General features: G+C 55.4%; 2 protein-coding genes and 2 non-coding genes across 4 annotated transcripts; 3 read left to right on the top strand and 1 right to left on the bottom strand.

The window, feature by feature from the left end:
• The first annotated feature begins 760 nt into the window (after window positions 1-760).
• On the top strand, window positions 761-833 carry NCLIV_t130015. Its single transcript has one exon. It is a non-coding gene; the product is annotated as a tRNA-Lys (tRNA).
• A 764-nt stretch (window positions 834-1,597) lies between these two features.
• On the top strand, window positions 1,598-5,626 carry NCLIV_059700 (hypothetical protein; the record flags this gene model as incomplete). Its single annotated transcript, XM_003885524.1, has 6 exons — window positions 1,598-2,485; window positions 2,897-2,991; window positions 3,747-3,810; window positions 3,970-4,076; window positions 4,262-4,361; window positions 5,351-5,626. 6 exons carry the CDS (start codon window positions 1,598-1,600, stop codon window positions 5,624-5,626), a joined length of 1,530 nt encoding a protein of 509 aa, XP_003885573.1.
• A 1,811-nt stretch (window positions 5,627-7,437) lies between these two features.
• Window positions 7,438-7,510, bottom strand: NCLIV_t130014. The gene has a single exon. It is a non-coding gene; the product is annotated as a tRNA-Arg (tRNA).
• A 1,469-nt stretch (window positions 7,511-8,979) lies between these two features.
• Window positions 8,980-13,833, top strand: NCLIV_059690 (conserved hypothetical protein; the record flags this gene model as incomplete). Its single annotated transcript, XM_003885523.1, has 3 exons — window positions 8,980-9,861; window positions 10,260-12,703; window positions 13,050-13,833. The coding sequence occupies 3 exons, from the start codon at window positions 8,980-8,982 to the stop codon at window positions 13,831-13,833; spliced, it is 4,110 nt and encodes a 1,369-aa protein (XP_003885572.1).
• Between the last annotated feature and the right edge of the window lie 2,882 nt (window positions 13,834-16,715).

Genomic DNA, 16,715 nt, shown 5'->3' with positions numbered 1-16,715 from the left:
GTCCATGGAATATCTCCGTTTCCCCCAGCTATATCTCTTTCTGTTACAAGCACATTTTCCCGTTCACTGCTGTTCCATCCTCTCCTTCTTCTCGCCCTCACCTTTTCTTTCTTCTGCTTGGTTCTTCTCGGTGCACAGCTCGGGTTTTTTTCGTGTCTCTCCCTCGCGCTACCTCTCGACAACAGCTGCTGCGCGAGGAGGAAGGACGACACACGGCGAGCTTGATCTCTCTTGCTCTTTCTCTCTTCTCTTCCTCTTTCTCTCGTCCCTTTCTGTTCCTCTTTCTCTCTTCTCTTTCTCTTCTTCTTCCTCTCTTCTCTTTCTCTTCCTCTTTCTCTCTTCTCTTTCTGTTCCTCTTTCGTCACTCCTCTATCCTTTATCTCTTACTCCCCTCTCTCTCCCCTTTCCTCTGCCCTTTATTCTTTTCGCTACCTCTCTAACTCTTTTCTGTCGGTCCTGTCCCTTCTCTCTTACTCGATACGCTAACATGCTGTCAGAAAGAATGGCCTCGTAGCTGGACCGAAAAGCGGGAAGGGAAAAAACCTTTTTCGCCACCTGCACACCCGCCTGAAACGCTGAGAAAACATCGACACGCCATTTGTGCTTCCGCACTCTCCGTCTTTTTGCGGAGCCTGGCCTTGCGCCAAAACACCTTTTCTTCCCGTGCCGTCGCCTTCGAATCTCTCAGCCATCTCTCGCTTCTCTCAATTTTCGCTTGAGGAGCCTCGGTGCTCGGCGAAGGAATAGTCCCTCGGTTCTCGCCGATGTAGCTCAGTCGGTAGAGCGCGAGGCTCTTAACCTCGTGGTCGCGGGTTCGAGCCCCGTCGTCGGCTGTTTTTCGTTTTTTTTAAAAGAGAAAAGTTCTTTTATCAACCGCTTTTAGGATTCTTGTCCTTCCTTGGAGGGGACAAAACGTCCGTTTCGCGTGCTTTTCCCCGTTTCTAATAAAGCGACGATCCGTCCTTTTTTTTCGCGGGTCGTGCATCTTCAGCGGATGGGCTTCGAAGGCTGCCGGACTTGCCACAGAACAAAAAAAGCGCGCCGCGTTTTTTTTGCTGCATGCGCATGCGTGAGAAAAAAACGCTCGAGGAAAAGCTCATGAGAGGCTCTGGTGTGTCTATCGCTTCATTTTCGTTCCTAAAAAACAAGAGCCGCGGACCCAGACTGGCTTTCCCGCGGATTTTCCTTCTGGGAAAAGTAGGCAGAGGGCTGCAGTTGCCACGGCGAACCGGGCGAAGGCTAAGTAGCTGGCCGCGAAAAGCGGCGCGTTTCTTCCTCGTCTTGCTCCTCAAAAGAAGAAGAGAATCACGCAGCACGGCACGCCTGTGTCACCCGAGAGACTCGAGGCAGAAGAAAGCGAGACTGGGAGTGATACTCTCTGAGACAGGATTATTTCTAAACTTTTTCCAGGGAGTATATACTACGATATTTATCTGCAAAGAAGAAAAGTCGAGAGGCATCCTTCAGGGAAAACGTCCGGGTGGTATCGGAAGTCTGTGCCTCGCTTTTTCAATTCCTTCTTTTCTCTCCGCTCCGACTACCGTCACCCATTTCCACTGCCTCATTCTTTTTTTCTCTTTTCGCCCTAGCGTCCATCATGCTGTCCCTTCGATTTTCTTCCGGCCGGAAGGCGAAGAAACCTGCTGGATCCCGCTTTGCCTTCTCGCCCCATCCTGACTCCTCGCCCCGTCCTCTCTCCTCGCCCCGTCCTCTCTCCTCGCCCCGTCTTGACTCCTCGTTTGCCTCTTCCTCGCCTTCATCCTGCGCTGCTTCGAGGGGGAAACTCTCCAACCTAGTGAAGAAGCGACACAGAGAAGAGGTTGGCATTTCGAGCAGTGTACGGAAAAAAACCAAAAAACGGAAAGCGGGCGACAAGCGAGAAGAATCGGGACATGTCGAAAGGAGGCTCCACGACTTGCCTCTCCTTTCCGCCAGGAAAGAAGAAGGGGTTTTTGTGCCGTCCCTGTCTGCTCGAGGTAGTGGAGACGGTGTCTCGTCGGAGACGCGAACGGCTGAGGAGGCTCGTGCGAAGAAACGAGAGAAGAAGAGAAGGAAAAAAAACAAGACGGGTGAGACAGCGTCTGGAGAGCCGTCGGCAGAGCCTCTCCCGGTGGTCTCGGGGTCAGGAAAGAAAAGCAAGAAGAAACAGAGGGGCAAGGAAGAGCGACGAGAACAGCAGAGCGAGGACAAGGGAGAATATGCATGTGTTCCTGCGACAGGAGAGTCGGGTTTTCCTGCCTTGGAAGGAGAACGAGATGACCGGAAGCAAAAGGGGGAAAGACGCTCTCAGGGGATGAACCTGGACGAGAAGGCAATGTCCCGAGAGGGGGTCGGCAGACACAGGCAGGCGCTCGGCGCACAAAAATCTGCGCTTTTGCAGCGGCTGCAGGGAAGCCGGTTTCGCTCTCTCAACCAGAGTCTGTACACCTCAACTGGAGAGCAAGCCCTGGCTGCATTCACCAAGGATCCGTCACTCTTCCACGCAGTAGGCAGTTCGAGAATCAACAGTGGCGAAACGGAGAGAGAAAACACAGAACAGACCGGGGAAAACAATGTGTCGCACTGCACGCATATCGTTACATCTTCTATGTCGTCACGTCTGTATATATATCTATATATATTGTATATCCATGTGCATACATATATTCATGCATATACCGTTATTCGTATATATATATATATATATATATATATAGATATATATGCTCAGGCGTGTTCAGTTGCCTTTGTGTTTCACTGGATACTTTCGCTTCTCGGCTTTTCTACGTCTCTCTCGGTCGTCGTCCACGATCGTCTTGGGCAGGCGTGTTTAAGAACGTTTCGTCTTCTTTCTGTCCGTTTGACGTCTCTGCTTAGCTCGGTTTTCTGCTGTTTGCGTTTGTCGGCTTTTTCGCAGTACCACGAGGGCTACCGAGTGCAGGTGACACACTGGCCCTCGAACCCGCTCACGCACATCAAAGCCTGGGTTCGCCTGTTGCCTCCTGCGTGGATGTAAGTCTCGCCCTCGTCTATTTGTAAGGGTGAAAGATGCCGCTCTTCCTCTCCTTTAGCTGAGTTTAAATAGGGGAGATGCCTCTCTCTTCCGTCTTCAGTTCCCTTGAGTGAAAAAGAAACGTTTCTTGCCTGCGCTGGACGCTCTCGCCCTTTCACTGTCTGCTCGTCGCTTCCACCCTTGCGTGCACCAAAGCGAGCTCGAGAAGCTTTTCAAAATGTCATAAAGGCACATCGCCAGTTCCCTCGGCAAGCATAGCGAGGATTTCGGTGCCGTGTCTTTTTGTCCTTTCGTCTCTCTGCTTCTCTCCCATCCGCGCACGCACGCAGAATCGCCGACCTAGGCTGCGGAGACGCCGACCTCGCCAAGAGCTTCCCGGAACGGTACGTTTCCTCCACGCTTTTCTTTTCCTTCTCTCTTTCCGCTTCCGCCTCGCTTCCCGTTTCCTTCCCTTTCTTCCTTCTCTCTCGGCCACTTTTCTTCTCTCTAGCTATTCCGGCACATATGCGCTCATATTTCGCGTTTCCCTATCTAGCGTTCATTGGGTGCGCATCGACTCTCTCACATGCAGTTTCGTGTCTGTATCTTTTTCCCCTTCCTGACCCGCTTGTTTTTGTTTTCGGCCAAAGCAGCGCGCCGTTTCAAGTCTTCGCCGCGAAGGCTGAGCGTCTCGGAGGACGCAATCTGTTCGGCTCTTGTCATTTCATGGCTTCTTTCTCTTTTGAGGCACGTTCGCGTTGCGTTGTCTCGCCAGGAACATTCGCTCTTTCGATCTCGTTGCTGCTCGGCCAGAAGTTACGGCCTGCAACATCGCCCACGTAAGTCGCCCGTGTCTGTGCCGCCTGCTTTTCCCTTCCTTTTCGGCCTTCTCGCGTGGGTCGGCCGAGACCTCGGAGTGCGTCTTTTTTCCGCGCCGCTTTCTCCGCTTCGGTCGCTCATCTTCCGCCCCTTTGTCTCTGCTTCCGTGTGTGCCGCAGCTGCCTCTGGTAGCGGAGAGTGTCCATGCAGCGGTTTTCTGCCTCAGTCTCATGGGCCGGGACTGGCCGTCATTCCTGCAAGAGGCGCACCGCGTCCTCAAACCAGGGTGAGCCTCTCTCAGTTTCGAAGACGCACGCCTCTCAGCTGTTTCTTTGTCGTCCGCGGGACTCGGCGTGAGCTGCCGCTTTCCGTTGACCATCCTCGTGTGTGTATGTGGTGTCTCCGCTTCACCCTCCATCGCTACATGCCGCTGAACCTGGGCTGTTTTTTTGTGGCCTTATTCTCGCACAGGGGCTTGTTGAAGATTGCCGAGGTCACCTCGCGCATGCAAGACGAATCGGCTTTTATTCGGGGAGTCGAAGGCCTCGGCTTCTCGCTCACCCGCACTCCTGTACGGCCCAACCCACTTGCAGAGGATGCGCTGAGAGACGGGGGGCAAACGCGAAAATCCCGACAAAAACAAATAGCCCCTTACCACAGCTCGCGAGAAACTTACTGCGGTCGTGCGCAAAGATACAGGAAAAGAGACGAGAGAGAAGACGCAAAACGCACACAGGAGGGCAGAGGGAAACGCAACCATTGAGTCCAGAGAATTAGCAGAACAAACGAAACAAAGAGATTTTGGTGCATGCAGTGCGTACGGCTGTGCATGCGAAAAAGCAGAACAGGGATAGGTGCATGCAGTGTGTACGGCTGCGCGAGAGAAGAATAAGCAAAACCGTAGAGCTCGTCTCTCTCTAGAGCATTGCTGTTCCACGGAGAGCCCGGTGTTGCCACAGTCAGAGACAGTGGTATGAGAACGACTAGGGGGAGGCACGAAGAAAACGGTGCGTCATTCGAACCAGGTGACGACCCAAGAAAACAGAGATGTGATCAAGTCCGCCGGCATGTCTTTTATTCGACATCACATAACTCTGTATCTGCACATAGAAACAGAAGATAGTATACACGAATGCATACAGAGAAAGCTGGTCTACATCTCTATATGTAATACAAATGTACACATCTTTACATATATATATATATATATGCATACGCATGTACGGGCACTAAAGCCGATACATAGTCGGGTATCAAGTGAGTACCGTACGCCTATTGACGGGAGCGCATGGAGAAAACCTTTCACGCAGTTGCATGCATCTGTTTGGAGAGGAGAGAGTGGCATCTTTAATTTATGCTTTTGAAGAAATTTAGGTGGGCGTGGCTGAGGGAGTTCCAGCAGCCTGGCGTCTGACTGACGAACCCGACACGCGGGGGGAAAGCTGCAGGTACACTGGGAGAGCCGTGTTTGAAAGATTTTCTTTCCAAATAATTTACTTCAAATGGTATATTCTTCCGTCGGGCTGTGCGTTTCCGTTTTGCATGCGTTTACTGCGCCAGGAAAACATCAAGTCCTTCTTCATCCTCTTGGAGTTTCGAAGAGAAGGCGCACGCCAGAATAAAAAGCACAACACGAAGAGCTGCGGCGGACGCGCACGTCAAGATGACGCAGTGGAAGAACGCGAAGGGAAGAAGAGCATGAAGGCGTTGGGGAAAAAAGGAGGCAGGAGCCAGCAGCCGGTCCAAGCGTTCGATGCGAAGACAGATGGAAAAAAGAAAGGGGCGGACCGGCTCGAAGCGTCGCTGTTGCGACCGTGTATTTATAAACGCCGCTGAGGACGAGACGGAAGGGAGGGGAAAGATCGGGGACGCTGAAGCGGCCTTCCGCTCTACATACGACAAAAGCCAGAATCTACATATATATATATATATATATATATATATATATATATATGTATATATATGTATATATATGTATATATATGTATATATATGTATATATATATGTATGTATATGTATGTATTTTATGTATATATATATATATATATGTATACCGCTCGGTATATCCGTTGGTATTGGCAAAGATCCCTTTTGAATCCGTATTTGACCGGTGCACTGAACTTAATGTTCAAATGTTTTGTCACTGGCCTCTCTGTACCTCCGAGAGGACAAGTGCGTGTTTCGCGCAAGCAAAATGCCGCCCTTTTTCGAGCGCGAAGCCTGCCGAACTCGAACCAGACACTTGCCAAGCAATCGACTGCCAGAATTGCAAAGATGTTTCAACCTTCTCCGAAGCTATTGCCCTCGCTTCTTCGCGCTGCCAGCATGCAATATGTATATGTATATATATATATATATACATGCATACACACATAACGACAGATGAAATTATAATGATATACACACATTTAGAGAAGTTGAGCATTGAGTTTACCTAAATATATCTGCGCATGGGTAGACGTTTCTCCACAACTGAAGTCCGATTAGAGATGCATACCTATTCAGTTCACATTATATATATATATATATATATATGGAAGCTCAGGTTGAAACGCATATCTACATGTATCTGTGCCCATAAGTGTATATTATACACGTATTTGTAACCCGGTTTTTTCTACTTCGTATGCCTAAGTACGTTCTTACATACCTGTCTGTTGTATGCTGACCATCCATGCATGTCCGAAATGCTACCTGGCGATTAAAGATAGATCCAAGTGGACGTACAGCTCTAGGAAAAAGGCCAGAACGAAAGGTCCCGCAGCACACGAGATCGTCATCTGGTTACCTTGGCAATGTCGAGTTCTGTAGTGATGATGTAGAACGCAACTCTGAGCGAGGATTTTAGTCTGCATGGTTGCGAGACTTATTTAATTGTAAGTAGAAGAATTCTAAAACTTTTGGGAAGCTTCACGCTCTTGGAGGCGCAAGCGCGACAAACGGAAGAAGCGTTTGCGAACGTCGTGTCAACGGTCGAATGCTCTCCACCGCCTGCAACCAGAACAAGTTCTGGGTCGCGGATTACTCGTACACAGAGACAATATCTACTCATAATGTGATAATAACAATACATGGGTTACCTATAATCTTCATGTTTTTAATGCCGGGCGTGTGCGGAGGAGGTGGTAACTGCTGGTCTTTCCCGAATTGCCGGCGACACCCCACACGGAATCGCCGAGGGGAAACCAAAGGAGAGGAGATAAACGAAGAGAAGAGCATTTATTACACAAAAGGAAAACCGAGATAGAAAGAACGCAGAACGCCCTTCTCTTTGCCTTCTCTCTCTCTCTCTCTATATATATATATATATGCATATATGCAGATGGACGTAGAAACGTATACACACGATATATATCCTTATGTGAGCAGATGCATGGAAATCGATATATATATATATAGGCGGGGGCTTGCGTAAATATTTCTCCCAATATATGCACGTGAAAATATTTCTAGATGCGTATTTGTGTAAAACTGTATTAAAAAGTGTTGCGGTCCTTTAGGGGGGGGTCCAGTCGAGTGCACGGCTGTCGCGTCTCGCGGACAAGAATGTCCAAAAAGAAAACAAGAGAAAGTAATCCTCTCTCCGATGAGGTCGCAGAGCGGCAAAAATTCTTTCCCACGGAAAATTTTTTGAAAGAAAGAGAGCTGACGACGATGGGACTCGAACCCACAACCTTCTGATCCGAAGTCAGACGCCCTATCCATTGGGCCACGTCGCCTGTAACACCGTATGCCGCCTCTCGCCCTTCACGCGAGAGCGCGGTGCGCAATCCACCCCGGTTCCCTGCTTCTCGAAAGAAGCTTTTTCTCTTTTCTGCCGCCAGAATTCGAGTCGGAACAGGCCGTAACTCGAAAACGGAAAAGTGAAAGGGCTGCTACTTAGCGCAGGCGACCGTCTCCGGTTCGTCGCCCGTTTCAACGCAGGCGAAACGGCTCGGTGTCGAAGCCTCGCCTTGGCGCTGGAAACGCGCAGCGGGGCGGGGGGGGGGGGGCTGGAGGGTGTCGACAGTCCCTTCTCGCCGCGAGAAATTGTTCTGCTCTTCCAGCTTCGTACACGCTGTCTCAGTTTCTGTCTTTCTCTCTGTTTCTCTTTTGTCTCTTTTTGTGTAGGGAAGCCTCTTTAGGTTCCTGGCGAGGTGAGGAGCTCTGCTAGGCGAGGGGGGCGAAGGCAGCCAGGAGTCTCCGCATGCAGAAAAAGCGAGACGCGGGTGATGGCGCGCTGGAAGGCTTTCCGGAGAGAGGCGGAGCAGTTGAGTCTACACAGCGCGAGAGAGCCGACAGCGGTCGCAGCTGATCCGAAGAGTAGGAGAAAAGGCCCAAGACGCGCATGTGTGCCGAAAAACTACTGCGAAGAACGCAACGGTAGCCCCCGGGGAGACCTTTTGCTGGAGCTTCACATGCATGTATATATTGCTTGTGTTTGCTTCTCTGTGTAGGGGCGTGGTGATACATTTATTGGAGATCAGGGGGGATTTTGTTCAGTTGTGTGTGTCGTTCTTCTAGCAGGCATCCAGCTGGAGTCTGTCGTTTTCAGGAGGCGAGCAGTTTTCTCGTTTTTATCTCTACAGGAGCAACAAAACGCACACACAATAACAGGAGGAGGAGCTTTCTGGAGTCTCGTCGTCGCTTTGCACGCGGAGCTCTCAGGGCGCCACACGCACCGACGGGGCAGATTGTCGTGCCTTGGCGACGCTCTGCGGCTTCATCAGGAAAGAGAGAGAGAGTGAAGAGAAAGAAAGAGAAAGAGCGGAGAGAAAGAAAGAGAAAGAGTGGAGAGGAAGAGAAGGGGGCAGAGGCACGTTTTCTTCTCTTCCTCCCTCTATCTCGTGTGCGCTCTCGAAAAGGAAAGAACGCGCGTCGTCGAAGCCTCTTCTTTTTGGACTCACAGCCGCTGTCGAAATACAGGAAGAGACAAAAGAGCATCCTGGCACTCGCCACGGTCATCTCTTCTTCTCCCTCTTCGTCTCCCCTCTCCTCTCTCTCTCCTTTCTCTTTTCGCTCCCTCTTCGCTCTCTCTTCGCTCTCTCTTCGCTCTTCCTCCTCTCTTCTCTCTCTTCTTCTCCCTCTCTCCCTTCGCTCTCTCTTCGCTCTTCCTCCTCTCTTTCTTCTCTCTCTTCTTCTCCCTCTCTCCCTTCCCCTCTCTCCCTTCCCCTCTCTCCCCCTCTCTGCTCCCTCCGTCTTTTCCATCATGAGGCCCCGCGACGGCGCGCCTCCCTCGGCAGTTGGAGACGGCACGGCTCCTGTCTCATTCCATGCTGGGGCGCATGCCCCGTCGCTGTCTGCGGCCTTTCCCTCGTCAGATTCGTCTCCGTTCCCTCCGTTTTCTCCTTCGTTCGCCTCTGTCCCCCCCTCTGTCTCTCCGCCGGGGCTGCATGCGCGGGGACCTGCGGCCCAACGCCCCCAAGCCCCCGCGGGCGAGCCGGCGCCGCGCAGCGGCGAGGGGGCCTTTGTAGGCGAGAAATTAAGTCGACTGCATGCGCTTCGCGCGCGGCTCCAAAAGTCCGCTTCTGCGCCTGCCCCGGCTCCTGTCTCTGCGCACGAACGAGTCAGCGCCTTCGCGCAGCCCTCGGCAGCGTCCAGTGCGTCTCTCGCTTTCGCCCCTTCGGATGCCGCTGGAGGCGCTCCTCTTCCTCTCTCCAGCCTCGGGAGCAGCGAGGACTTTTCCCACTCCGTTGCCGAAGCAGGCGCCTCTTCTGCGCAGGCCGCCGCGCGTGTGTCTCCTCCTCGCGACGTCTTCGTGGCCCAGACGGCGGTCGGAGGGAGGGTCTGGTCGCCAGCCTCGGCGCAGGCTTCTGCCTCGCTCGCCTCTGCGGGCTTCCTGGAGCCTCAAGGGACTGCCGGTGGTGCGCCTTTGCAGCCTCAGCGCGACGGTCGCCTCAAACCCCCGCCGTCTCTCACCCAAAGCAAGCGGAAAGACCCGAGCTTCCCGGGACACAGAGAAGATCAGCCAAAGGCGGCAGGCGTCGCCGCGAAGGCGGCTCCGGTCGTGCCTCCCCCCGCAGTCGGCGCCAGGGCCCCTCGGCCAGGAGGCGGAGACAAGATAAGAGTTTTGGACACGGCGAACAAAAAGGTGAGAATGCGAAAAATAGGGGGGAGCAACGCGAGGAAAGAAACGAGTTAGGCGCGAACGAGAAAAGAATGGGGAAACCGCGTGAGTGTGCCTGAAGCGGTTTTTTCACTTCCCACGGTGTTCTGTCACTTCTCGCTTGGGTAGCATGGAGGCTTCTCTCTTGTCTCTCCGCCATTTCTTCCAGTCTCCATACTCCTTGGCCTACTCTTGCGCTCCCGTCTTTTTCTCCCCGCCCTTCCCTTGTCTTCAAATTCTTGCTTTTGTCCGCCTTATCGTCAGATCCTCGCTTTTTTGCTCACCTTATCGTCAAACACCCTTGTTTTGGTTTTTTTTCTCTTTCTCCCTGTGGGTCAAGCGTGTGTGCTCTCTGTTTTCCTCGGTCCCTCCTTCTTGCTCAGGCTGTGACTGCTGGTCTTCTCCCGGCCCCGCCTCCGTCTCAAGAAGGCGTTTCTTCGACCTCCGTTGTCTCCCCACAGTCGCCGGTTCTCTCTGCGGCTTCGCTCTCACCTCCGCTTGCTTCGTCTGCTTCGCCGGCAACTGCCGCGGTTTTGCCTCTTCCTGGCGGCAGACTGGTTGGAGACCTTCGCCACCTTCCCGCGACGCAGCCGAAGGCGAGCGCCCCACAGGCGAGACTCGGAGCTTCAGGTTTAGAGATAAAGCCCCGAGAAGGCGACGGCGTGCGGGGGGACGGGCTCGGCGCGGGGCTCCTCGGGAAGGCCGCGGGTGCCTCTGTCGCTGAGCGCGGCTTCGGCGTGGCGAAGAAAGTTGCGGGCTCTTTTCCTTCGACGCATGCAGGGAAGGCGCATGCAGCCGCGAAAGCCGGGGCTGCGGGGGGCCTGCTCTCTCGACAGTCGTCGGGGTCAGAGTCCGCTGCGGTCCTGTCCCCGCCCCTGTCGCATGCGTCTGCGGCAGCTGCCCCAGGCCTGCAAGAGAGGAGCGAGGGCGGCAAGGGCGGGAAGGACTTTGATGCTCCGACGCCGTTTGAAGAGTTGATGAGGCGGAAGCGCGAAGCGCAGATGGCCGAGAGGCAACAGGCCGTCGCGTCGCTCGCGCCTTCGCGGAGTGCCTCGCTAGGCAGCAGCGTCGGTGCGACGGCAGGGGGGGAGGCTGCGAGGAAACTGAGCGCCGCGCTGCCCGCGAATTCCCTCGCTGCCACGCTGGCTTCAGAGGCCGGAGGAGGCGCAGGCGCGCGCGCGGGGCGCCAGCAGCCAGGGTCTGTGGCAGGGAGCGTGCAGGCGCCGGATCGCAGAGGCGACTCGTCTGGGAAGTTCTCTCCAAAGGTGCCGCCGCGTCTCGGTTCGAAGCCGCGTCTGGGGTCGCCTCTCGCAGGCCCTGGGTCAGGCTCTCCAACCCAGACGCTGCCGCCTTCCGCGGCTGTTGCGTCCGCCCAGGGCGAGAAGCAGGCCGGCGCCCCGAGTGGCGTTGAGGGCCAGGAGGCGCATGCAGGCGAAGGTGATAAGCGCGTTTTCGCGGCGAACATGAGCTCAGGGCCTGTGGAGGGCGAGAAGGGGGCGACAGGCGTGTCGTCGCGCCCGATCGGTGCAATTCGAGAACAAGGCGTGCGCGGGCCAGAGACACCGATGCTGCCGTCTGCTTCGACGCCGCAGGTCCCCAAAGGCGAAGAGGAACGCGCCCCACGGCCGGTGCTTGGCCTCACAAGCGGAGACGGGACGGCGACCAAGACGGACGCGAAGGAAACCTCTCTCGCCCTCGCCGCAGGTTCACAGGGAGTTGTCTCTGGCTGCGGCCTCCCCACTGCAGGCCGGTCAGCGGCGACAAACGCACCAGCGCAGCATGCCCCGCCCCCAACCGGGCCAGTCTCCGCCGCGGCTGTGCTGAGAGGGCCACAGGGCGCAGGGGGACAGATGTTGGCGTCGCGGCCAGTCGCGCGTGACTCGGGGCGGGGCGAGGTGAAGGCGAAGGCGTCGCAAGGCGGCGCTGCGATGAACAGAGAGGGAGCGGGTCTGTCAGTGAGACCAGTCAATCCTGTTCAAGGCTCGTCTTCTTCGGCGAGAGCGGAGGCGGCGCTCCCGACCCCCTCTCTCCGCTCAGTCCCGACAAAAGGTGGCGTTGCGCAGCCCAGTGCAGCCGGAGGCGCAGCCGCGGCGACGGGGCAAAGCGGCGGTGTCGAGGGCCTGAGGAAGAGTTCGCACTCTGCTGCCGCGCCAGCGGTTGGGAAGGCCTCTTCTCCCGGTCTGTCTCAGGCTGCCTCTGTGTTCCCTAGTGGCCAAACGCATGGCGGCGTCGTGGGAAAGTCCAGTGTGCCTTCTCTCCCACAAGCCAAGATGCCGGAGGCGAAGGCGTCTCCAGTCGCCGTGAATGCTTCTGCGCCTTCTCTCGGTCTCGGCGCCGCAGCGCCGTCTGTGGGCGTCGCCGCGAAGCACCCCGCGAGGCCTCAACCCGCCCAGTCGGCTCTCGCAGCTTCGCTCTCTTCTGGACTCCTACCTGGTCAGAAGGCGGGAGGCGCGGCCGTTGGTGGGGAAACCAGACCGAAAGCGGCAGCGGATGCGGGCGGAAGCAAAGCAGCTGCGCCGGTTCAGGCGAAGGCTGCGCGGGCTCCGGCGACGCTCGTCACGAAGGGGAGGCGCGTCCCTCAAGCAGACGCACGCCAGGGTGGCGCCTCGCAGGTTCCAGGGTCAGCTGGGGCTCCCGCGGGTTCCCTTGTCTCTGCAAAAACCCAAGGAAACGTCCAGACGAAGGCAGTTGCCCCGAAGGCAGGGGCTGGCCCGCCTGCTCAGCCGGCCGGCGCAGCGCAGGCGGCTCTTGGCGCCGGCAGTGAACAAGGCCAGAGTGCGGGGAGAGCACAGGGGATAGCGCCTGTGTCCTGTGCTTTGAAACATCAGTAAGAAAAGAAAATCGTCAACCTCAGGACAGAAACCAGGGAGATAAGTAGATATACGGATTTTATATAGTTGCGTAGAACGAATGTAGGGAAATGTGTGGAGGCGTGTGGAGAGGCGGCAGCGGTCGGTGGGTTTGAGAGGGAAGATACGGAGACGGGTAGTCAGGTGGAGGGAGATAGGACGACAGAAACGAAGACGTGGAAAGGGAACTCGAGACGTGGAGATAGGCAGCCCGGCAGCAACACAGAAAGACGTAGAGAGAACGCGATGGGCGGGAGTGCCCCGGATGTCCCTCGGCGAGGACGTAATCTCTGTGTCGGGTTCCTGCGTCTTTGTATTTGTCAGAGAACTCAACGACTACTGCCACCAGCTGGCGACGGACCTCGTCTACCGCAGTCTGGCGTCGGACGCGTGGCCGGCTTCTGTGGGTCTCAGTTCTTCGCCTTCTCTCGCTGCCAGTGTAGCTGAGACTCTGGACATGATGAGCGCACACAGCGACCGTGACATGCGCGACAGGCTGCTCGACATCGATCGCGCTTCTTCGCCGTGCGGAGGCGCGGCGACTGCCTCGAGTGGATCAAACGCGCCGGTTGCGCGTTCAGCGATTGAGGAGATTCTGGGCCCGTTCCTGGCCTGTGCGCTCGAGTGCGGATCCGCCGACGCCGCTGCGGCTCCAAAAGACGCAGTCGTCCCCTTCGCTTCAATGGCCTATGAGGAACTCAAGGAGGGGGGTGTCGCCGCTGCTCTGGGCCAGTCGCTGGCGGACGTTCTGTTGCATGCAGAAAACGTGGATCTCGCAGACGCGGGTCAGCTTCCGCAGGCTGTCTCGCGTCTCGTCGCGTGGACGGAAGTGATGGAGAAACGCCTGTCGAGCTGGGGAAACGAATTCCTCAAAACCACAGGAAAAAAGCCCTTCACCAAAGGCACGACCTCTCTTTCTGCTCTCAGTCCTCTCCAGAATCCTCCCCTTTCGGGTTCGTCCAGTGCTTCATCCACTGCGAGGCCCGAGAGTGTCAGAGGAGCGATTCGAGGAACGGCCGACAGTCTACAGAGGCAGGGCGGAACGCCTGGCCAGGCAGCCAAGAGATTGAGAGCCGCCACCGGGTCTGTCTCAATCCAGGGACAGTGAACGAGAAACCGCCTTACAGAACATTGTGGCTGCTTCCCAATCGCCTGAGACAGCAGAGACCCTTCGGCAAAGCCTTGCGGGTCAGTTCTGGCTCCGGCGTAGTCGAAAGCATACAGCTACGTATCTTCGTGTTTTCTGCCGACACAGACAGTGACAAGGCAAGGGAGGGGTGAAAATGCTTGGTATTTTTCCACTTGTTTTCTCGGTGTCTAGGAGAGGCGAGGTAGAGAGCGAGACTGTGGCGACAAAGGATCACCGGTGCCCGGCGCGGTCGACGGTGTTTTACAAGAGGATTCGTGACCAGATTCCGAACCGAAAGGCGGGGCACATGCGTAGACGCGCCGTGCGAAGACGCATCACAGTGTGTTTTCCGTCGCTTCTTGACCCTTTGAAGCGTCATATATATATATATATATATGTTTTTCCCGACGAGAGAGCTTCAGCCCCCGTCGTCGAGCTACGTGGCCGGTTCCTGTTTAATGTTGGCTCCTTGTTGTTCTTGTCTGGATTCACGACTTTTTCGATGCACAAACCGCTTGTGTCTTCTGTTATCGACGGCCGTTTCACTTGGGTACATGCGCCGCTCTGTTGCGTGTCCCTCTGCGAACGTCTAAAGGTCACTGCACTGCTTGCCACAGTTGTTTTGCTCTCCGCTTCTGCCTGTCCTCCGCCGTCCCGTCTGCATCTCTTTTTTGGGCAGCTGGGTTTTCGCGCGACTTGCTTCTCTTTTGGACTCTCAGTTTCGTCTCTCTAGAGGTAGATTGTCCTTTTCCCTCTTTCTGAACTCGTTTTCTCTTCCCGGCGAATCGAGCTTGCACGCCAATCGTTTTAAACTTCGCATATGATTGGTCGGCAGTGAAGAGCGAAAGGAACCGAGAGACAGACAGAACGCAGAAAAGGATGGCAAAGAAAGAACGTCCCACGCACAGTGGGACTAGCCACGCGAACAACAGAGCAAGAAAGTGAGACAGAGTTGAAGCACCGAGAATAGGTGGTAGCTGCTTGAGAGCGAGACGCCGAACATGCAGAGGATCTCCTCGCTCATCCGGCATAGAACCCCTCTAGAATTGCAAGGGCCAGTTATGAAACGCGAAGCAAGAGTTTCCGCATCGGACGCGCGCTTGAGATATGGCCTACCAGAGCCTCAGCTTGACCCGCCAAACGTAAGTTCCCCGTTCCCGCAATAAGGACAGCATCGACTTCGCCATCTGCCCACAGCGTGTCCGGCAGAACGTTACCCGCAGATTCTTCTCGCCGGGTCTTGTGGAAACGCGACTCCTTCATTTGCTCAGTGAGTCCAGAGCACCCACCTGTCAGGAGACCGTCTTGTGCGTCGCCTACGCAGTGTGGACAGCGGCTCTAGCTTGGCAATGCTTTCGCATCCTTAAGCACCTCTCGCACCGTTGATTTCTACAGCAGTGTCCGCAGTAACTACTTTTCCGGGTGGAGGTGCGGATCGGAGTGTCCCTGACAGACGGGAACAGCGTCTCCCTCGGGAAACCGCGTTTTCTCTGGTTTTCCTAAAAGCCGGTGTGGAGGCCTAAACGCCGGATCGCTACGCCGGAACAGGTGTAAGTTCACCCTTTACGTCGAAGAGCAGAAGCACAATCTAGAATTGCCCGCCGTGATTTTGCAGGTTTCATAGAGACGAAACTAGTCCGAGGTTGGGACTCGCTTGGCGCTCGCAAACCTACGAGTTGCCCGGCTCCTCGTGTGTCAGGGTTTTTCCTATATGCATGATGCATCGGACCGGGCTCTCTTTCTTCCCTGTTCCACTCTCATGTCTTCGCGTACCAGCTTGAATTCCAGAACTCCCTTATTTCTAGCCTTGCCAGAGTCCCTAAAACAGTTTCTCTCACCTCCGGCTCTGCTACCTCCGGCGATCACGGCGCTCTGTATTGCTCGATGCCACTGACAGGAAACAGGGATTCCCTGCAGAGCTACTCCACCCCGAGGCGGATCAGAGCTCCATTTTTGCTGTGTGAGTCAAGTCCTGCAGACTTTCTCAGCCTTCAAGAAGACGTTCCCCCCAGAGACACAAGAAAAGCGAGTGCAGTACCCCTGCAAACGGATTTCAACGTCTCCTGCACTCGGTTCCTTTGGGTGTCTATACACCTGGCCGACGCGTTCAGCGTCCTCCTCGCTATGCAGTGCAGAGAGCGGCGGCGCGCCCGGCGCTCCATCCAAATGGTAGAGAAGCTGCAAGAGGAAAGCGGAAGCACATAACCCCGTCCTTCCTCCTCTGATAAGTGTTGCCTCGCTCCACGAAGGAAGTTGCCTGCTCGAGGCTGGCGAAACCCCCTTCAGCGGAAAACCCGTTTTCCTGGGGTGGTTGAGGCGCACATCGATGAATGCACCGGCCACGCGATGCCTCGAAACCCCTTCCCCCTACAGAAACCAAGGAGCAGCACGACAACCCTGTGTGCCTGCTGAAGAGGAGATTGCGACGGCAACTCCTCAGCAGTGCACTCAGCGCCGTCTGAGACTCCACGTACACATTCTACATGCCGGACCACAAAAACGTGCCTCGGCGTGCCGGCAAACATCTGCTTACCGATGTGTAGAGATACAGATGCAGAGACAGTGAGTTTGTGTGTGTTTGGAGTGTCTTTTGCAATCTCGGAATGGCTGTCACTGAACACGTCGCCACATAGTTCGGACAAATAAGGACGGCGCCGTTCTTCCCTGCTTTCGAGACACTGATATGTGCCCAGACACATACACGCGCGTTTTCTTCCACATTGGATTGCGGCTGTCCACAGAACGCGACTTCCGCTCGAGAGAAACTCCTGCATATGTTTTCGCTCTGCTGGACACGCCTGTAGTGTTTTCTGAGCTCTCAAACTGTGCGTGTCTCTCGCGGCGCGAGACACGCACGCGCA

This window comes from Neospora caninum, chromosome XI (genome assembly GCF_000208865.1).
Source record: "Neospora caninum Liverpool complete genome, chromosome XI".
Classification (NCBI taxonomy): domain Eukaryota; phylum Apicomplexa; class Conoidasida; order Eucoccidiorida; family Sarcocystidae; genus Neospora; species Neospora caninum.
Note: the sequence above shows the minus strand (reverse complement) of the source record. Positions and strands in the feature narration are given on the sequence as shown.